The sequence below is a fragment of the Vanessa cardui genome, chromosome 5, assembly GCF_905220365.1.
Source record: "Vanessa cardui chromosome 5, ilVanCard2.1, whole genome shotgun sequence".
NCBI lineage: Eukaryota > Metazoa > Arthropoda > Insecta > Lepidoptera > Nymphalidae > Vanessa > Vanessa cardui.
In genome coordinates this window covers 1,264,171-1,288,200 of record NC_061127.1, presented here as the reverse complement: position 1 = coordinate 1,288,200, position 24,030 = coordinate 1,264,171, and the positions used below count along the sequence as shown (strand labels likewise).

The 24,030-nt window shown below is 32.3% G+C and overlaps 1 protein-coding gene across 1 annotated transcript in view; it reads left to right on the top strand.

The window, feature by feature from the left end:
* LOC124529751 overlaps positions 1 to 22,869 on the top strand; it is a 116,246-nt gene extending 93,377 nt beyond the window's left edge. Inside the window, exons 2-12 of the mRNA XM_047103656.1 lie at positions 2,323 to 2,428; positions 3,205 to 3,316; positions 5,471 to 5,637; positions 5,952 to 6,035; positions 13,938 to 14,036; positions 14,509 to 14,627; positions 17,726 to 17,881; positions 18,211 to 18,445; positions 18,539 to 18,751; positions 19,678 to 19,930; positions 20,453 to 22,869. Of these exons, the coding sequence (XP_046959612.1) occupies positions 2,323 to 2,428; positions 3,205 to 3,316; positions 5,471 to 5,637; positions 5,952 to 6,035; positions 13,938 to 14,036; positions 14,509 to 14,627; positions 17,726 to 17,881; positions 18,211 to 18,445; positions 18,539 to 18,751; positions 19,678 to 19,930; positions 20,453 to 21,676 (2,768 nt within the window). The 3' untranslated portion in view covers positions 21,677 to 22,869. The remainder of the gene's footprint in view (positions 1 to 2,322; positions 2,429 to 3,204; positions 3,317 to 5,470; positions 5,638 to 5,951; positions 6,036 to 13,937; positions 14,037 to 14,508; positions 14,628 to 17,725; positions 17,882 to 18,210; positions 18,446 to 18,538; positions 18,752 to 19,677; positions 19,931 to 20,452) is intronic.
* The last annotated feature ends 1,161 nt before the right edge of the window (positions 22,870 to 24,030 follow it).

The following is a 24,030-nucleotide window of genomic DNA, read 5'->3' as shown; positions in this document are numbered from 1 at the left end:
ATCATTATCAATTAATTCCGCAACTGCATTACGAGAGGATGTAAACGGAAGAAGGAACAATGCAAAACAAACAAGTTTGAAAAAGCAATTATACAGTCTGCCATGGAGTTAGTGAGCAATATTCCATGATTAATATTTGACGTCGGTTTTAATAGTTGGAAACGAAATATAGATACTAGATAGCAGACATGCTGTGCCCGCGACTATGCGTGTTTGAATTTAACAAAAAAAGTTATAGTTGTAGCCTAAGTTACGTCTTATTTCATTAAAGTCGGTCCAGCCGTTTCAGAGACCGAAACATATATTGTACAAAATAAAGTAAAGTAACAGCCTCTACATTTCCTACTGCCGAGATAAGACCTCCTCTACCATTAAGGAGAGGAGTTCCATTTGGAACATATTCCACCAAGCTGTTCCAATGCGGGTTGGTGGAATGCACATGTGGCAGAATTTCGATGAAATTCAACACATGCAGGTGTCCTAACGATGTTTTCCTTCACCGCTGAGCACGAGATGAATTATAAACACAAATTAAGCACAAATACATATATAGCGGTGCTTGCCTGAGTTTAAATCCGCAATTATCGGTTAAGAGGCACGCGTTCTAACCACTGGGCCATCTCAGCAGCTGTACAAAATGTAATTTTTAAATTTTTATTAACACTAATAAATTCAAACACACACATACATACGAGCATATAGCAGTTATAAACAACTAAGTTATTTTATAAATTGCGTTGCGCAAATATCTTTTATTCTATTTATAGATACTATCAAAGTTAGGCTTTGTAATAATCTGCTTGATCTTATCAAGACAACCCCTACTCAGGATCCTTATAAACGTCAGGTCATGTGTTTAAAAAACAATGCTATCATGCACTTTGCTGCTGAATGTTTAGCGAGAGAAATTTATTTAAATTCATAAATTGTATCTATTTATATAAGTATACATCTGTAGCTATACATTAAACATGTGATTATTTCATTGTAATTAGTATATATATTTTATTTATCTATGTTTTGTACTTACCCTTTTTACCTCTGTTTCTTTCTTCTTGGAGAGATCGCTTTTTATGCATCTCTATTGAATGTTACTTACATATATAGTAATTGATATTAATAAAGAGTATTTTGATTTTGGCTTTATAGCATTATAATGCATTGAACTGATAGCAACGTAAATATGTATAATTTATTATTAGAAATAAAGAAAGAAAGAAATGTTTATTAGGACACGAGACACAATAAATAGAACAAAAAAATTAATACAAAAACCTCAAAGATAAAAAAACATATTAACCAATTATAACTACTGAATAACTAAATTTACAAAAAAATATTATAATATTAATTTTCTATTACACCAATATAATTGATTTCTATCAGCGTGTTACTTTAGAATACCTTGATATATTAAAAAAATGCAACCTTCCAATAATTCTGTTTCTTATTGAGATGACTCGTGTACTTGTATTATTTCAGTTTAATATTGCTACTATTTTGAATTAATAAAACGCAAACGCATTAAATACGAAAGAAGTAAAGTATGTAGAACAGCTTTCCGGTGCTACGAGGCTACGAGTGCTACGAGGACGCTCGTCAGGTTGAGCGACGTGTGTAGCACCGTAAAGATGTCCGGCTACCGGATTGTCTGATTTTTACGATATAAACCTGCTAATTTCTTAAATATTTTCATAAAAGTGGCCTCAGTACAGAATTATTAAACTTTAAAAAATATCTTGTTAAGAATATTAATATTTTTTTAATTTAAGAAAATTGACACGTATTTTGAACTAATCGTATTTTTATTTGAATTAGCCTTATAGTAAAACATAAGGGAGGGGGAGTATATATGTACACAGATAGGCTTTTATTCTCTTATATAAGAAAAAACTATGCATATGTCTAATCCATCATAGTATTCCACAGAGGATTGGCGAATGTCTATGACTTACATTATATTCTATTTTCTTCTTCGAAGTAAATAAAACTTGAATTCACCCTGAATCCTAAAATAAATAAAGTTGATACAAAAATATTTAGCGTTAAATTAATCATGAAAAAAATTATCTAATAATCACTCGCAATTAATTACATAGTACTTTTGTGTATGATTAAAATTTAAATTGTAAAACTTTATTTAGCACATATATTAATAAACATACTTTTACGTATTGAAGTTGTTTTCGGGAAGTTTAACTTTAATATGATTTTCTATAAAAAAAAAAACTCTTACACAAACAAATAAATCAATAAGATGAATTTAAATCTGCGAATATAAATAGAAAAAAAAATAGATTGAATATTCTTATTTTGTTACAGATTCAAAGAGAGATCACTGCAACAAGACCGTTGAAATATATGAAGATGTATCGTCGCCTCCGGTGACAGCTGAAAACTTCGGGCGACCTCTCACATGTACATATAGGTAGGTGTCATATTTACAGCTAGAATATTCAACGGAGAACACGAGACGGTGGAAATGATCTAGAAATTTCAATATAAAACGAATTTTTAAATTTCGATTTTCAATTTGTTTAAATAATTTTGAATTACACAGATAATATATTGGTAAATTTACTTGGGAAAGAATGAAGGATATTTAAGTTTATAAAGATCATGAATATTCAAATGACATTAAAAATTGTAAACATCTATTAGAAATATCGACAATCATTATTATTGTTAAAGTTATTGATTTCGGGATATTTACCATGTTTTTTTATTTTTGTTCAGTCTCATGAAGAAGACATTCGTAGATAATGTCAAAATATCGAGCTCCACTGAAGAAAAATAAAAAATATGGTAAATATCCCGAAATCAATAACTTTAATAATAAAATAACCATGTTAATTTAAAAAACATATTATTATTTTCAATAACGTAATTCCAATATATATATATATTGGAATTGTCCTTTATACTGGAAATTTCTTTTTTCACAGTAATGATTAGATTCTGTATTTAAATTTAAAAAATAAAAGTAAAATTGTTAGCATTAGTTTGTTGCTTGTTCTTTTTTATTCTAAAAGTTAATAAAAATGTAAATCAAAATCGAATCAATTTTTTTTGTTTAGAATCGTCTATGGTCACTATGAGTAGAAATATTGAGGAGTATATGAATTCCTTATTCAATTTCCCAGTGACAAAATCACGATATATATATATATATGAAATTTCTCACAATAACTTCTGTGTTCACAGGTTTAGAGCATTTCGAGGGTCACCAAAAGACTGGATACTCAGGATACGATTTAAAAAATTCAAGGTCGGCACTCTTATCAACGGTACGACATGTCACAAGGGATATATGCAGGTATACTAAAGTTTAACTAACAACAACAACAACAGCCTGTAAATTCCCACTGCTAGGCTAAAGGCCACCTCTTGAGGAGAAGGTTTGGAACATATTCCAGTACGCTGTTCCAATGCGGCTTGGTGGAATACACATGTGGCAGAATGTCTATGAAATTTGTCACATGCAGGTTTCCTCACGATGTTTTCCTTCACCGCTGAGCACGAGATGAATTATAAAGACAAATTAAGCACATGAATCAGCGGTGCTTGCCTGGGTTTGAACCCGCAATCATCGGTTAAGATGCACGCGTTCTAACCACTAGGCCATCTCGACTCTCAAGTTTAACTAAAGTGAGTCAATTTATTATTGACATTATTTAATATGGAATCGTATGTACTTATTAGACTAACCGTAATATCTGGTATTCTCGATGCTTAAGGAGGTTTGGATTTTAAACAAAACATATGCTTCTGATGTCATTTGGAAATAACGTTTGTCATTACCATTTCCAAATAATATTTATTCGTTTGGAAGTAGTGCGTATTTTAAGTGGACGCTGTTATCTACTTTTATAGTTTTTAAACACTTCAGTTTACACCAAATTCGCTGCAGAACATGAGTCTGAAATGACAGGATGTGATATGCGATATTGACTGTAATAATCATAAAATTTATAGGGAACACGTATCAAAATAGCGTATCGTCGTATGTCGTTTGTCAAAATTTCACGAGTGAGGTACGATGTGATTTCTTGCAGAATCAACAATCACTAAGATGAATAAGTTAAAAAAATCAGCTGAAGTGTATAAAAATTGCTTGTTGATTTTTGAAATTTAAGTCCTATACCTCATTTGTTTAAATAAAGTTTTATAAATTTTTATATAACTCAAAATTAAAATCATACTGGTGAAAATTATATTTTTTCCGTGTTAAAATATATTTTTACTTTACTATACTTTTGTACATCACACAGATAAATAAATAAATACAACATCAATATAACACAGACAAAAGAGGCGTTAATTTATTACTATTTCTTTCATGCTTCCAAAAATATCAATGAATTGGTATGGATTATTTCCAAAATCATCAACCAGTTATTATACATAACAAAAATTTAAATTAGATGACCTTTGACCTGAACCTTGAGTTCCAGTTGTATTTTAAATATTAAAAGGTGAAAACGAGAAAATACGTTAAGGGTGAAATTATGCTAAATAAAACAGAAAGCCAAAGTCCATAAGACCCGAAAATCACCAAGCAAGGAGACGTAATCGAGTTGGTGAGAGCTTTACCAATTCAACTAATTAATTTCTGAACTTCGTGAACTAAAAGAACTCGGAACTCGAACAGCGGCAATACGGCTGGATAATTATTGGATCATTCCCCTGTCGTGATTTCGAAAATTCGAAAGTGAATAAACTTCGTCGTATCCGTATTTTGGAGACCATTTATACAAATTGATTTAAAACGTTAGTGTATCATTGTTTGTAGAAATCTTGTGGATTTACCAATTATAATTCAATGGCAAAACAAATGGAAACATTCAAATATTTATATGTATTTTTAACGTATGCATTCCTTAATTTTTCAATCCATGTCAATCTAATGCCTTATCGATAGCGATTTAATATCGCCTTGAAAGGCTTTTGTTTAAATTTAAGCAACAAGAGCCGATTCGTACAGTACACAACAACACATAAATCATCATTATCATCAACAGCCCTTTTTAGTCCACTGCTGGACATAGGCCTCTCCAATAGCACGATAATTGAGAACTACTGACGAATTAAAAATAGAACAAAGATTAGAATCGAACGTGCATGCAACTAACAGGTTACTATTACGTGTCTATTGTGAAAATATAATTAAACTTTACGTTCGAGACATGACTTCAATTGTCGCTGTCTCTTAGAGACGGGTAAATTTACCGATGATTCTGGATTTCACCCTGGGAAAGACTCAACGAGTTTCATGTGCTTACTTATGATAATGATCTCATAACGTGCGGCAGATGACAATCTGAAAGGTATTCACTAATACACATTGGAACAGCGTATTGGAGTAAGCTCCAAACCTTCTTCAAAACCAATAACACTATGTCATTTACAAACTGTAACAATTTTTACTTTAGTATATTATGTGTATAGTAATAATACTATTTGTTTCCAGATAGTAGACGGAAATGCGAAGACAGATGTTTCGAACAGAAAAGAACCGGGTCTATTTTGCGGGGAGATAGAACAGCCGCAGACTTTCATATCCGAGACGAATTTCGTGAAGATAGTCTTCCATGCAGATAACTTTACGGACCAAACTTACTTCAGTTTTGATTCAAGGTAATTTAAGTAATGTACACTACAACAACAATACACATGACTATCTGAACCAGGTGGGAAGTTTTTTAAAAAAAAATTCTACCAGTACTCAAGACTCGTTTTTTTTTTCATTTACGTCTTGTGATGAATACTATACCTTGTTTATCAATGTATTGTGTGCAACTGCAAAGTTTGACTTTTCTTATGGACATTAAGAGCCGGGGTAGTTCACTAATCGTATAACAAAAAAAAATGCAGCTGAATATTATTATTTTTACAGCTACTATACATTTATTATAATGACTTATATTTTTTTAATGTTATTCATTTAACAGAGCAGAACAACAGTTTGAAGTGTACCTCAGATACGGTCAACATCCAGAGCTGTATCCCAACAGGCGGGGCGAAGTCGTAGCTGGGTGAGTAAACACATTTAAATTTCGAATCATCTTAAATAGAATTATATAAATTATGTAATTGTAATAATTATAATTATCACAAATACATACATAAATCCATGACAATTATAATTGACCCGAGAAAAAATTATTAGGTTTTTAGTTATTTTTGAAATTCATATTGTTATATTTCGGTAAGCACGAAAGCATGTAAGGTTGTACTGGTACCCATTCCCCTTTATATCGCACAATTTCTAGCTTAGCCACCGTGACCGAAAATTGTTAAGATATCAAAGAAAGGTTATGTAAATTGCGTCTAATATCATTCCATCCCTCTCGCACACTATACCTATCTCAGTCCCGCGCGTTATAGCTACGAAATAAAGTCCACGAACATAAAATTTGCATTTCAAGCACGACTCGTTATTTTTACGTACCCAATACTTTCGGATTATTTTATAATTTGTTATTTACTCACTATCTTTATTGTTATGTTTGTGTTTATGTAAAAAATATATTTTTAAGAAGATATGTGTAAAAAACGTCATAGCCTGCACAAGGGCAATTGATTGTGTAATAATAAAATATTTATTACACTAAGTAAAATTTGAAAAAATATTTACAGAAAATTGCCAATTTTTTTACAAAGGTTTCTACCGTACCGTCGTTACTTCTGATTTTCCATAACACAAGTGCTTTAGCTACTTACATTGGGATCAAAGTATGTGATGTGTGTACAATATTTATTTAAAATTATTAGTGAAAGCTTTATAAAATGTCATGTAGATTAGTAGTGTAGTTCACTTTGAAAAAGGGCAACTGTAAAACCTATATATTATAATTTCAATGCATATAAAATCCGATCTGCCCTACATACCGTTTTTGTCATAATCCAATAGTACTAGTGTAAATTACAAAGTGTAAATGATATTTTTTGCCAACAGTTAAAGTTCAAAGTTACTCTTCGCCGTTACTTTTTGTCCCCTTGGCATGGTAACCACAAACCATGAACACACAATATTTGTGCTTTACTAAATTTTAGCCTGTTATCTTCGTTTAGAAATTAATAATCAAAATATTCTAATAGACTTTTGAAATACTTTTGAATCGTAATTTCAAAGGATGGCATTAAAGTTACTAACAGTACGGAATGTAGATTCATTCACAAAAAACAAGGAATTCAGTAGTTACTCTTTTCGAACATATGAAATAAAAATACTATATTATATACTAGCTGTGACCGCGAAATCCTACAGCATTGGGGCATGGCAGGGGGTTATCAATTCTGAAACAAAAGTAGCCCTAAGGTACTCCTCATTACATGAGCTGTATGTGAAAGTCAAAATCAGTAAAGCCGTTCCAGAAATTACATGGAACAGACAGAGAGATACAGAATTTTGTATAAAGCTGTTATTTTAATGTTCCAAACAGACACGCGAATATTATTATTTAATATGGATTATATCATATCTGAAAGTCAACAATTATTCAATCCACACTTTTCTCCTTCTATACAATCTTGTAGTAAGTTATATAGCTTATGTTATAAAGGTTTCATCGGCTCTGTTATATTAACAGCGATAGCTTTTCAGTTCTCTCAACTATACACAAACACAACCCCGCGCCTAATACAAAGCTTGTAAATTATCACTGTGCGCAATTTCAATTCATTATTTTCCAATAATATTGCTGGTTCTAATCCAAATATATTCCAATATTCAAGTTAGATTAGATTACGTTTCTATATCACTATCGCTAAACAATCCAAACGTACTCAGAATATGGACATAGCAGAAATGCCATCAATTACTTACTTTAATATTTTTTTTATACAATTGTATATTTAACTATATATGTAGTATATATACTGAGATAGCCCAGTGGTTAGAAGGCGTGCATCTGAATCAATAATTTCGGGCTCAAACCCAGGCAAGTACCTCTATATATATGTGCTTAATTTGTGTTTATAATTCATCTCGTGCTCGGCGGAGAAGGAAAACATCGTGAGAAAATATGCATGTGTAATATTTCATTGAAATTCTGCCACATGTGCATTCCACCAACCCGCATTGAAACAGCGTGGTGGTATATGTTCCAAACACTTTCCTTATTAGGAGAGAAGGCCTTAGCCCAGCAGTACATATAATCGTATCTAGAATCGATAATATGCTACCAACCATAAGAGCTATGATTTTATGCAACTTGTGCCTACAATCACACTGGCCTTATGAACCTGAACACACCAAAACTACAGCCTTTTCCAATGGAAAAAAGATGAAGAAATCTTAGATTTATATATCTTGCGAGGATTAATATCTGTATATGTTATACAACACTATTACACTTAAGTACTAATTTCCACTTAATTTTTTATTTCAAATTATAATATTATTATATATAATATTTTTCGCAAATCCTTAGCGAATATCATATATTAATCAAGCTCTCCACCAGTGTCGCCTCAATTTCCTATCAAATATTGTATATATGGCCTTCGCCATATAATGTTTGTTATTAAGTGTAGGTATTACTGATAGGCAGTAGAAAATCTCAGGATTGGTAACCTATTTGTGCCATAAGTACCAATATTTTCACATTCAATTTTTCAGTAGACGGTGTAACACATTACATAGTGGATAGAACTCGTATACATTCATCTTGCAATATAAATTACAATAAGTTTTGATTACCTATTTTAAATTAAGTTTTGATACTTACCAGAACCCTTACAAAGTGCAGCAATTTGTGAATGAACTGTAAGAGGAAGGCGCCTGTGTCTGTAGTACAGTTTATACTAGCACGGACACAGACGTTCATTATGTCTCAAATATGTATAGCATTGTACTACATATCAAAATGGTGTTTTACATCAAATTGAGACGGACATAATATTGTACCTGGCTTTATGAAATATATTTTTTTATTTATAATTATTAATCATTTTTTAATTTTATTTCATTTACAACATCCACAGGCTCGCAGATACCCGTGCCTTATTTTACATTTTGGCGTTTTATATTTGATATTTTTTACTAAACATCAGCAGATTTTCTGATTTTTGCTGACATTTTCTTTTTTTTTAAATATTTTAAAATAATATATACATAATCTACAATAAAACTATGTAGCAGTATATGAGTATATTATTATTATTCAAGTACCGTGGGTCATTAGCCAGTTAAGCACTACTTAATATTCATATCTTTATTCATCATACGAAACTTTGTGTGATAGATAACATTTTACCAATTATCTACCAACCCGATTTTTAATCGACATTTCTTTATATTTTATCAACAGTTTAATTAAAATGAAATACAGACATGCCACTTCCTGATATTGTTCTATGCTCGCTACAATGGTAATCGTTCGATGCGATTTGTTTCAAAATGTTCAATGAGTATGCTTTGATGTTCCTGTGCAATTTGTTCGATAAATAGAACGCAGTCAGCGATGGGTTATGATGGTTACATATGTGTAGTTATTTCGATTCCACTATCATTTCGTGCCTTATCTGTTTATATACGATATGTTTCGATCCCAAGAAGGTTCACTGGGATTATAGGGAGTAAACCCACATAAAAGCCTTTGTGAATCTTCTAGGTTAAGAAATTGTGAAAATTCGTTGGTATAGCTTTTTGAATATGAAACATGTGTACATATTTGTGTCATTTTTATTTCTCGCTTTTTGTTGGTTAGCCTATCATTTTAAACTATAAACCTACATTAATTGAAAGCACATTTTTTATGGTATAGGTTGGCGGACGAGCATATGCGACACCTGATGGTAAGTGGTCACCATTACCCATAGACAATGACGCTGTAAGAAATATAATATATAACTATTCCTTAAATCATCAATGCGCCACTAACCTTGCGAATTAAGATATTATATCCCTTGTGCCTGTAGTTACACTGGCTCACTCATCTTTCAAACCGGAACACAACAATCTTGAGTACTGTTGTTTGGCGGTAGAATAACTGATGAGTGGATGGTACCTACCTAGACGGGCTTGCACAAAGCCCTACCACCAAGAAAACAATCAATAATAGTCATTTGTATAGTTGTACTAATTGCCTATATTGTGTAGCTGAGTCCCGTTATGGCGATTGAATGAAGATTCTACTAGAGTTTACACTGTAGCATCGGTTTTTTTAGATTCACAAATCTTAATCTAGATTTTTATTAGTGGTAAAACGTTGATATTCTTGATGAAAGTATCTAGGATTATTTAAATATAGAATATTTAAAAATTAAATATTTTAGTTTTTAATTGAAATGTAATCTTCAAATCGAGTAACAACTAACGTTATACAACCTTCTTACTAAATATTCGGCATAATACTGGCCATTGATCGGATAGCACAATGTTCCTAATAATAAATTCCAAAAACGAATCACATTCGAACTTTGACAAGGTCCTAACTCAGTAATCATCTTATAAATCAACCTTCAATTACATAGACCCTAAAACGTCGCTGGAATCATTTTCTGGCCTCCAAATGGCTACCTCTTTGGTCGCTACGTGACTGAAATGGTGAATAAATCGCGCAGAATGGTCTGCGCTAGTTCAGCCTATTATTGCACCCTCTGATTTATGCCATGTAATCAAGTGTTTGAGTGCGGGACAATTGCTGAATGCGGGATCCGTGCGCTCGACGAAATTTGTCAGGAAAAGTTATTTTATTTACATTCCCTTTTGCAAATTACGCAAACCTGAAACGAAAGCCTGGCAGAGGTCCAGATTTAATAAAAGTGAAATTTCGAATTTACTAATTCTATAAAAGAATATTAGCTGAGATGACCCAGTAGTTAGAACGCGTCCATCTTAACCAATGTTTGTGGGTTCAAACCCAGAAACCTGCATGTGTCTAATTTCATCGTAATTCTGCCACATGTGCATTCCACTAACCCGCATTGGAACAGCGTGGTGGAATATGTTCCAAACCCTATCCTTAATGAAAGATGAGCCTTTATTCCAGCAGTGGGAAATTTACATTCTGTTACTATTATAAAAGAATATTAGTATTTAGCTTGATGTATAAAAAAAGTTCTGAATTGCTCGACTTAATCCATGATAGTACGGCGTCTGGAGTGTTGTTGCGAGCGATATTAGGATTTTTATTATGTAGGAGAGTGTTAGTTGCATATTAAATGTTAGTTTCCCAACATTCTCCAAGCAGAGTTTTTAATTATTTATAAATAAGTTGCACCGCGATATATAATTGAATGCACTAGTTTCGCTTGTGGGCGAAAATTGCATCATTTTGGAAAGGCATACTGTTTTAAAATTAGTAGGAAAAAGCTCTTTACATGATTCAAAAGAGTTTATTGCCCATAAAATAATTAATTGCTTCACGACCTTGTAATCTATCTTCTAAGCACTTTTACCAACTTTATAACGATCACGTTTTGACAAGTTACTTTATTATATTTCTTCACGCCAAAATTTTAAAAGAATATCGAGATTTTTTTAGCTGTTGTGATGGCTGTAGACTTAAATATTATTTTCTCCTCATAAAAACGAATTAAAGAAATACGATTATTTTCAAACATACAATAACACTTGAAAAAAATCACAGATTCGAACCTTAAACCTTTGGCTATCAGATTGAGCTAATGTAAATCGTACATAGGAATATTCGTAAGTCATCAAAATAAGACATATCTACGATTTCAAAAAAAAAAAAAACAGCCTCAAATTCGGATTTGAGGCTGTTTTTTTTTTTTTTAAGCATATGAAATATGTGTTCCATGCTCGGGCATGGAACACATATTTCATATGCTTAATTTGTATTTATTATTCATGTTATTCTGCTTGGTGTTCGGAAAGACGTACTCCTAAAAATATATATTTATTACGTGTACTTTATTAATTAATATTAATAAAAATGCTCAGAGGGTAAATAATATGGTAAATCGGAACGAGTTCATATTACGTCACACTTCTTAAAGTGTGACGTAACTATATTTTCAAATCAAACTCGGACAGAGCAATCGTCCGATGTTGTTCTGTCCGTGTAATCTCATTTATACCAATTATCATGACCGGTGAAGTTGATGAGTTGTAACGCCATCTAGCGGTGAGTTCTAATAAAATTTAACTTTCCTGAAAAAATATTTCTATGTGCCAACTACAATGATTAACACTTAAATGATGTTCTATTATTTTAATCTTCTTTTCTTAAGATCAATTTCTAAATGTATTTTTTATGTTAGACTAAAAAAACTGCTTTATTCCTGAATGCTATAGATTGTGTCATGTTCATCAATCGATCTATTAAAATTTTTCTTTATAAAATTAAAATAGAATGAATAGAATCACCGATTCTCAATTTTGTACAACCAAAAATCTATTACTGGCAAATGTTCGATCAGATAACTGCTACAATGGTACCATTTTGATCTTTCTTTAAGTCGAGGCGACTCACTAGTATCAACATAAATGTATGCATTTAAGTGTTCACAATGCAATTCGACTAAAATCAATATTAGAAATTTGAGAAAACTTATGAATTTGTCACCATATTTAAATTTCACTCCTCATAAAGAAAAAGAAACCGGCTGCCAAATGGGATATATTCCCTGAGAATTTGCGTCTTAAAACATAAATAAATTAAATAATATTGATAGTTATACTAATACATACATAACTATTTATGTAGTCTAGACTTAGCTACGCCAGAACAATGTTGCAAATTTGCGCCATCAATCAGACGGCTAGGTTTTATTTTCCATTTATTTCTGTTTATAATGGCATCTATTCTGTTATATTTTACTCACGACTGCTGGTATTGACGTGTGATTGCGCGAATGTATCAGCGTTATGGTAAAATAAATCGCGAAGTGTCAGCCTGAGCCTATTCGAGCCAATTATATTGAAGTGCTGATGTATGTCACCCCTTAATGTGTGTATGTATTATTTGGAATATTATTTCAAATTAATATTAATAAAAAACGCGACCTGTTGTATCTTGTTGGAACGAAGTTGCTTTCACTATGTATTGTGTACAGAATAATGGGCATGATTCAACAATGTTTGAAAATATATGGTAAGAGAAAGAAAAAGAAAGAAAGGGAAAGAACGTGTCACGTTTTTCCTTGAATATTTCTGCCATTTCGCACTATTTTACGCCACGTTAAAGAACTTCGTTCCAATAGAATTTATGAACATCGTATCATACCTACCAGCTACTACTCGGAACATGTTGCATCTTCAAAATTTTCAAGGGTGCTCATAAATTAAAGGGCCGGAATGTAATATTTGGTATCGTTGTGTTCCATGTAAATTCTCAAGTTATCTGGTACATAGAGAACGTAAAAGATTTCTGACTATTTAAAAAAGAAAACATTTAAACTAATAACCATTACGACTAGCGTCAAAACTATCTATGCTCAAATATATTAGCACGGTGATCGATTTAACTTTTTAAGTTAATAAAAATCGATAGCATGAAATCTTTCCACATATAAAAGAAATATATTTGTGTCCACTTTTCTGGTTACCAGTCAACAGTTCCAAACGATACCAACACATTAAGTTATTTGAAAAAAAAAATAGTGTAAATCGTCGTGCCAAAATTATGCGTAAACAAAATCGTTATATTTATTAAAACACTCTCATAATGATGACCGTTATGGCTTTACATGCTTCCGAGATAATGAGATTAATTTAATAAGGAAAATATTTTTCCTTAGCCTGACCCGAATTTTAATACAAAAAAATATACATAATTTCTTTATCGCCAGAAATATTTAATTGCCTCTCAGATTTGGTCGCGTTATACGAACTAAATAATTAAATTAACAAAACATTTTCATTTGTCAAACAAATTTCGTTTTAACAATATATGGTTGTTATAAAAGTTGAACAGTGAAGTGGGATTCATTATGAGGGAACTGTTCATCATAACTTTTTATAGGTCGTATTGCGAGCGAGTTTTTCGAGACTGCAGGCTGCAGACTTGCTACGTGCAGTCGGCTGCTTACCCAGGCGTGTACCCGAGGAATTTACATTGCAGGTATAATTTTAAGAAAGTTACTTATAAGAGTGTACGTTCTGTAAATAATTGTAGCATTAAGTCCCGCAATTATAGCGAGTTGTTTTACCTCGTTCAGGTTTATATATAAAAGAAAACTTTTCGACGCAAATTTTCGACATTTTTCTTAAGATATTTTTATGCTTTCTTTTTTTCTTAAAGTTATTTTATGCTTTAGATAATAATGATTATGTTAATAATACAACAACAAGCATAAACGTTTTACGATACCAATCAGATAAAACAATTTAAGATACACAATAAGGCAAGATAAGAAACGATCTCTTCCAAACAACTTTATGGCAAATTCAATATAAATTTAAGGATGTGTAATAAAAACAATTATATTACATTATAAAACTATTATGCCCCTTCTGTAGTTCAGTTTGTAAGCATGTTATTTATTGTACATAAACAAAACTTCAAATTATAATACGCCTGTTCTGTTCCCTAGGTATCACTTAAACACGAGGCTGCCCTATATAAAGCTGTACATAGAGAATGAGGAGTTCAACATAGACGGACAACGTTGTGAGAATATTATGACGTGCCCCATGCGACCAATCACATCAGGTGAGGCTAGCACCTGTATAATTATACAAACGTAACATTAATAATAATAAATAAATAAATATGAGACAACATCACATACATTACTCTGATCCCAATGTAAGTAGCTAAAGCACTTGTGTTTTGGAAAATCAGAAGTAACGAAGGTACCACAAACACCCAGACCCAAGACAACATAGAAAAGTGATAGTAATCTACATCGACTCGGCCGGGAATCGAACCCAGGACCTCGGAGTGAAACCACGGAGGTCGTCAAACATCACAAAATCATTACATAGTATAAAAAAAGTCGCTTGCCGATGTCTGTCCTTATGTATGATTCGATCTTTAAAATTACACAAGTGATTCGAGAGGAAAATTGTTGTATAATAATAAATCACGGACAATACAGTAAAATAATACTGATAATTTTAGAAGTTACTAATGTGATGTCGTAAATAAACAAATTGTGTAGTATATATTTTTTACTATCAATCTTGCACCCGTGCGTGCGGGCGGGTGCTAGTTTACTATAATTATGACTTTGAAACATCAATGCGTAGATTATAATTGGTATAACAACATTGTTCGTTAATGTACACAAAGTAAATGTAAAACAAATAAGTAAATTAAATTGTATAAAGGACTTATACTAATGAGGTATTCAAGCAAATGTACACACACATTAACATACATACGTGATACAATACAAACACAAACTTATTACCCCTGTTAGTCGACTGCATACAGTGAGTTACTCTTTTATGGGAATGTTTATGATTTCGCAACAGGAAACCAGAAAAAGTGTAACCTCTTGTTAGTGAGCTTATGAATGTTTAGCTACCGCCCTGCTTCGCACGGGTAATATAATTTTAACGGGATTTTGTCCCGTGCAATTTTTTAAACATTAAATTATAAATATTTGCAAGGACGTAAATTGTAACAATTTGTTCGTATTGTGCTGTCCTGTACGTAACTTCGAGTGTCGCTTTTCACGTGTATACACAAAAAGAAAACCATGTCATCTTTCCCCAAAGATATTGGAAATAAGCCATTCCTAACATCGTCTATGCTCTACAAACCTTGGGTTCTGAGTATGTCTTGTACCCTTCAAACAGGAACACAACAATACTGCGTACTGTTGTTTAGCAGTACAATATCTCATGAGTGGGTGGTACCTACCCAGGCTGGCGAATTCAGCATTTGATAAGGAAATAATTATCCAAAGTAAAAAAAAGCAAGAGAAGCTTATATTTGAAAATAAAAGAACGTAAATATATATGGGTATTAGTTACTACTGATGAAAATATGTGAGTTTGCCTAACAATAATATATAGACTATAGTGAAGTCTGTGCTAAGCCATTTATTAGAACACGTAAATCCTGATCTATGATTGCAAGTTAAAACACAAGGAAATTATCGTTCCATATTATATATTTACAATATAATTAAATTGTATTTTTATTTAAACTTACTTAAACAATACGTTTTCAAAGATTGATTTCAATGGTATATTAATCTGAGAGTAATAATTAATTTAGATAGATGAATAAAAAGTAATACTACATTTCGCTTCCTAAATTTAAAGCGTACATTTTCTTATGACCAGAAAACCTTATTATATACGATAGGTAACTTTTGCACTAGACAAAATGTTCCATAAAAGTCACAGAAAGTTATATAAAAATAATACAAACTTTGTGTCAAGTTTGACCACAATGGCCTATAAATAAAGGACACGATATTGTTGGCAATACAAAGAGGAGTCAACATATTGTAGCAAATAAGTGCTGCACTTTCACAACGCAAACTTCAGTCACAAACAAAACAACGTTCGTAAAACAATAAAAAAGTTAAAAACATCTGCGATTTGTTTACATATGTTGAAGTAATTTATTTGTATATTGTTCAGAAATTATTGTCTTTCAATATTTCGTAAGAAAATATTTTGGGGAATACCTTTTCTTAAATACTAATTGGACTTAAACATGATATTGGTATAATTTTAGTTAAGTAGAGGCAGAGGTAAAATACAAAAGCCGTTAAAAAAATGTAATCATGAGTTCTTTATTTAAACAAGATTTCGAACACATAAATACATGTAGTTATCTCCCTTGCATACTTTAACAATGTAACGAGGGTACAAAAAGTTTTGACAGTTGCCAAGAATGTAATATTGGTTGAAAGTTTTGGAAAAACGTCAGAGATTTAGCGTCCATTATTGGATGTCCGTTATTTATGATCGTTATAAATTACGAGCTCACCTTACCTAGATAAACGACTGAGAATTTTCTGGTTTCTAGGTTTTCCAAGGAACCTAAACGAATATAGTATAAACATTCATTTTTTAAGGAACCATAGGTGTGATTATTTAATTCATTTTTATATTTTTCGACGACCTCCGTGGTCGAGTGGTATGTACACCGGTTTTCATGGCTACGCCACTCAACCATATAAAAATTAATTAATTTTCTATGTTTTCTTGGGTCTGGGTGTTCGTGGTACCGTCGTTACTTCTCTTCCATAACACAAGTGCGTCAGCTACTCACATTGAGATCAGAGTAATGTGTGTGATATTGTCCAATATTTATTTATTATTGTATTTTTTCTGTGTCAATAAAATCACGAGTTCAAAATCAAAATTTTTGAAGATGCATTAGTATGCCAATATGGAATAGGTATGCAGATAATTTGCCGAAGTTGTAAGCAGCCACATTGAAACTTATTCAATAGTTCAAAAAGCAACTCAAGAATACTCCGAGTTAGTTTTATGTTGTATACTTTAAACTTTAGCTAGATAATTCCATTTTATGTTTTACTATCAAAACTGCAGACAGACGTTGTCGGACATATTAATAAAACCCTCTACAAAATATATTACATCTTCTGGTTTAAGTTTCATGTAAATTGGTACAGCATGTTTTTATACTTGTTCGAGTCTAGACAACATTTATATTTTTTTGCCTTGACCTGATACTTTGCTTGTGAACCAAACAGATACACATACGCGCAAAGCATTTCTTAAAACTTCCCATTATACTTAATTAAAATCAAAAGTGAAGTAATTAAATACTAAACTATTGTACCTTGTGTTTTTTTTTTACACTTTCTTTTGTTTTAGGTTCAGAAAATTGTCCGTACGATTACATCAGGATATACGACGGTAAAGACGAATCGGCATCCGTGATCGGAACTTTCTGCGGCATGGGAAAGTTTCCCTACTCCATTATCGGCACGTCCCAGGACCTGTTTGTTGAGTTCGTCAGCTCACCTGCGGGTATGAACTGAATGAACAAGTTAATTTAAGCAATTTCCTAGCTATTATGACAGATTGCTGTCGATTTCGAAGTTGGAACATGAACGATATGTAATAGTTGTACGTTTTCATGATATTAAATTGAAAATTTTGACTTGGTATTCGATTTACATGATGAAATATTGACCATTTTGTTAACATATCGTCAAAAGACTTTTAGCTTCGATAAGTAGAAAATATTGACATGCCCCAACGAACTGTAATGTGTTTCGCTAAAAGTAACTTAAAGATATGGTCGTAACTTGTCATATCGTTTTGGATAGTCAATAATCATGCTATATTTCTATCAGGACCACTATTGAACACGGGCTTCCATTTCAACGTTGGAAACTGGCCTGGTCATGTTGAAGCGCCTGGCTCCAAAATTGGAAACTGCGACTGGTTACTGACAGCAGAATCTTTGAAGAAGTCGGGTGACACGGAAGGGATATTTCTGTCCGTTGCGCATTGGTACCCACCGCACACATCATGTACATATCTGATGCAAGGTTTCCCTGGACAAGTTGTGAGACTGTACTTTCCAAGGTAAAAATTAAAACCCGATCCATAATTTCGTATGAGGAATAACTGTCTGATCATGCTAACTCCATAAATATTTTTTTGTGAAATTCCTCGCAGCTTTCGAATAAACCGGATAGAATCGCCAATATCACCGTGGACTGGTGATTGTGGGGAATCGCTTACGCTATACGACGCACCAAGACCTGATGACGCAAAGATAATCAAGACCTTCTGTGACACTTTTAGCAGGCCAATGGAGAAGCACGACTTTGTCTCTACTGGAAATGCGATGTTTGTGAGATTTGAGAGTAAGACTGGAAGTTATAGTGGGTATGTCTATAACTTAATCTTAAATATATTATCGTTTGCTTTTGTTTTATAATACTAGATAAAATAGTCATATTTGCCTGTCGCCAACCAGCCCTGACAATGCTTTTCCTGTTGTGTTGAATATATGTATATAGCTAAATGACTTATTATGGTGCTAAATTTAGATGGTATTCAAAGATGCGGTTAAAACAAGATATTCAGTTACACCCACTCGTGGAATTTGTGTGGTTTATTCTATTTACTGTCATTTTAATTTTATCATACAAATAAATGCTGTGACGATATAATTGTGAATTGAAACAAAACTTTTATATGAATACACGATAGGAAATTTGAGTAAAGAATACAAATATTTGGATCAGATAATTGTATGAATACGGCTAAGACGTTTTAAAATCTTCGTTGAAATAAAACCAAACAATGCAATTTAAATGTAATCATAAACAATAATGTAACAACATTCAACATCGTCTGTATTTACTTGGTTAATAGTTTCCATTATGGAGCTGCCACATTCACGTGTTCGGTATCGCGTGTCAGTTATAATATTCGTAAAGCTATATTAAGGAAAACCTTAGAAGCCAAGTCGAGAAGGCAACAAAGGCCAATACAATAATAGAACTCGATAACACAATTTCGGTTGTAACGTTATTAGTGGAGAATTTCACATTGATTTGAGAAACAGATGAAAAGGGTGCGAATCAATAGACGTATATTATTCGCAAATGCTGGTATTACTAGAGAATTAGGTCAGACACATTTAGATTGAGAAATAGCGTTTCATACGTACGTTAGCTAATAGAATATTGAGTACTTTATTTTCTGTTTACCTCGACTACATTTTTTTTATAAGCGTCACAAAGAAATAACTAAAAGACGAAAAAATAAAGCATATATCGCATTTTAATATTGAGTAATCATTCCAGCTCGTCTCTGTACTATTGGGCCCATTATGACTTTTTCAACAACACAAGATTCGGAGAACCGGTGCCGGGAACAGCTTGTGATGAAGTGATAGCTTCGTGGAAACAGAGAGCTGGTAGACTAAGATCTCCTTTAAACACTCTGGTATATAAACAGGCTCCACCCGGTGAAGATGTTCATTGTTTGTACAGATTTGTCACGGATAAGAGGATTTATGCTAGAGTGATATTAACCATACTGAGTGTCAACTTCAAGGTAAAAACTAGTGAATGTATTATTTAGGTATAATATTCCTTATAATAAATAGTAAATAAAGTAGAAAATACAAAATCTAATTTCAATTTCATATAACACCTCAGGTAACAATTTCCATTTAGTATTCTGTTGTTGTTGGAAATATGAGCGCTTTAAGGGACCACAGGGAACTATTTAATATGCAAATCGAAATAAAAAGTTATAGCTGCATTTCGTCTGCGTACTTTAAACGTTAAATGCAAAACCCAATGTTCCGTTAAATTGCCCATAAACTGTACCTCCAGTAAAATAGTAGGTTGTTATAGCCTTAACTTGGTGGGTTTCGCACATTATTAACGATAATATTTACGCAGCTAGAGACACGCAACGAACAAGAAAGAGGAAACAGTTATTAATAAAACCCCAAAAAATAAAAATTAACTTTTCGCAAGTGGGGATTGATTCAGTAATAATAACCATTATCAACCAGCTACAGTACTATGTGTGTCGTATTTTAGGCATTAAAACCTTTTTTATTTTCAGGAACATCCGTATACACCTGTATCCTGTCAGAATTGCTACGAAGACAGAGCTGATAAATTGATTATCTGGGAACCATTTCCTGGTGGTAAAACGATGAATACAACTATGAGTATCACAACTACACCTTTACCATTACATTTAGCAGTACAAAGATCCCTTGGCTCTTGTCTCTGTGCCAAGCATTCTAATACTGTCTCTCGAGCAAGACCGTATAGAGTGGTTTCATCAGGCGAAACTTTGAATCTACAGCTTATCGTTGATAACGCACACGCAGCTGCTTCCTATTTTAAAAATCCTTCACCACTTTTTGAAGCCAGGTACGAGTTCGTTCATGGTCCACTCTGCGGGCCACCAGTACTAGCTGCAGCTTTAGAAGGAGAAATAGTTTATCCACACTTGGAAGCCTTAGGTTATACTGAACCTCCGAAAAGAATACAATGTATTTGGGATTTAGAAATAGAAGAAAAAAGAGATATCTGGCTACATTTTGATAGTATTAAGTTTGCTTCAAGGCATTGCGATGATGGAAATATTCAAATTTACCTACCTGGACGAATCGAACCATATTTATCAGTTTGTGGTGAAAATGTATCCTTTGCTCGTGAGCTGCCGCCGTTATCAGCGGTTGAACTTGGTTTTGAATCTTTAGATGATCCCCTAGTTATGGAAAAAGAAAAGACTAGATCTATAAGAATAGTATTTATCGGAAGTGCATCACCAGCTCGTGCGTCTTTCAAAATCGCATGGACTGGTCTATTCCACTTACCCAAAAATTCTGATGGAACATTAATGACATCACGTTTAACGGAAGGTGGCTCGACTATTTCTGATTCAGGGCACGGCTGCGATTTTATTTGCCCAGGCGAAGAAGCGCTTTGCATTCCAGCTAGGCTCATATGCAATGGTGTTATTAACTGTCCTAATGTTACTTCTGGTGAAAGAAAGTTTTGGACAGCTGAAGAGAAACGAGCTAGAGAAGCCTATTCTGAACACAGTTTGCGTCGTCTTGGTTACTTAGATGCACTTAGTGGAATTCCATTGGGACAGATACATGATGAGGCACCAGAACTATGTGCAGGAGCAAGAAGTGCGGGAGGTGGGGATTGGTTAGCGCCAGCGTTAGGAGCTGGACTGGCGATTGCAATTGGAGTGTGTGCATTAGCAGCCGCGTGGCGCTTGTGTTGCCGCAAACGATCTCCAGATGAGGAATCATTGGACTACTGACACGCGGCACGCGGTGCCCCACATGCACCGCCGACTCTTCATTCGAGGTCTTCTTCTCGAGATCTACATTTAGACTGGAGTCTACATTGACAGACACTTTATTGAGCGCCAGGGCCTTGCATTGTTGATTTCTAAAATAACATCACGATACTATGAATGTCTCAGAAGATTGAAATAACACCTAAAATTTCAAAACTTACAATTGTAACTGAAATCTATTTTACTTATTAATAATTTTCATACTAATTATATCTAAGCATTATCAAACTTTTTCTTTTGTGAATCACACTAATTTTGAATAATCCTAATGAAATTGAATGTTACTACTACCAAGTTATGATAAGAATATTACAAATTAGCAAAAAAATTACTGTTCTCTGTATCCACGTCATTAGATTTCCTACGTCTATCAATTGTGAGGATGATGGTTCAAGGCGCTCGCTTATCTGTATATATTATGAATGTATATATTCTTATATAGTTATCCTTAATCCCTATATTTAAAGAATGCTTCGAATGAATGATCATAGGTTAGTACACGGTGATAATAGTCGTAGTTTTTAAGTAATTATCGAATATATATAAGGTAGGTGTAATTCATAGTCCCTCATCCCTCATCAAAATAATTTATCAAGATTTATTTGTAGCTTACTGTGGCTCGTGAAGTAAATTGAAAACAAAAAATTTCGTATCTTAAAGAAAATATCACATTAACTGTTATTAAAATCAAAAAGAATTAAACGGACTTACTTTTGAAACTAAAAAAAGTTTATGACACCTCAATGTAATAACCGGAGGTGCAGTCATGAGGTTTTGCAAAGTTGCACAATAAAAAGCAGGTGAACTTGTTCACTTCAAAGTAAGCTGAAAGTTACGGGTGGAACGGTTCCGACTTCAAATTGTAAAAGTTTGAGTTACTAGTGAAGAAACTTTCATCTTGATAATATTTTATTCTTTTATAAATCAAACTGTTGGTATATTTGAGGACATAAAATATAGATACGGTGTAAATATTCCTAGATGTATGATACCTAAATAAGTAGCATCAAATCTGTCATTCTCATCATTTACCACTGCCGTTAAACGTACTGTTAAAACTTTATCTAGTTTAATTTTAGTGTCATATTTTTCTTATATTATAAGGGCTTCATTATTAGATTACTTGTGTACTAAGTTTTGTTAAAAAATAAATGACAAAGTATCATTTTACATTATACACTATTGTTTTACATTTTATATTATTATTGCCAAAAGTGGTTGTAACAATTTTAGCAATATTGTGTCAATCAAGTGATAAATTTGAAATATAGCTTTCAAATATTCATCTAATCAAATATCACTTTAATTTATAAATCACGTTTATTAATATAAAACAATTTCGAATGGAATGGATAACGTGTTTGTAAAATGATCTTTTAAAAGGTCATTATTATATGTACGAAATATGATATTTGCTAACTGATTTGATTTTTAATAGCTTTTATTTAACTATCATTTGTCATATATTTTTCGGCAAACATTATGTCTAAATTTGCAATATTTTTTTAATATCTGTATAAGTATTTTAATGTTTTGCACTATTAGATATATATAACATCCGTGTATATATAGAACCGCGCTGGAAATGATGAAATGATCATCAAATCCATGAACACTTTCCGAAAATTTCTGTAAGAGTCTTTCAAATCAATCTTTGCTAAACAAAATTTTATATCTAAAGTTATCTTTCCTCAGAGTCGAGAATCATCAATTTTATTAAACATTATACAGAACATTTTTTTGTTAGCATACAGTTAATATATTTTGCTGTGTCGTTTATTATATTTTCATCTAAAATAACGAAATTGTTTGCCCTTTTTTCTTTGTTATTTGATGAAATACCAATATCGCTCATAAATAAATATTTATTAGGATATGATACATTTCTTTATAGAAGTTCTGACATAATTCCTTGCGTTTTCATTCTTAGTACAAATATGTTTGATAATATTAAACAACACAATTAAAAACATTATTGTTTTCTTTTTTTATTTAATTTAATTTGACTTGTACGAAAAATATTAAAGGGATTCAATTCCAATATAGATACAAATATCATAAGACAATTTTCTTGTAGTTTCACCCAAATAGTCGAAGCGATTCCGTACAATACATATTTCAATAACTACAGACATAAAAAAATTACTATTTAAAAAACATCAAAAATTTTTTTTTTAAAAATCGAATATGATATTTGACAATTTTTTAAAAACCAGTTCTTATTAATCTGTAATTAAATTAAGCATTAACAATGAAATGGAACTGTTATAATATCAGCTGTAATATTTGACTTGTGTTATTCAAAAATTTGTTTA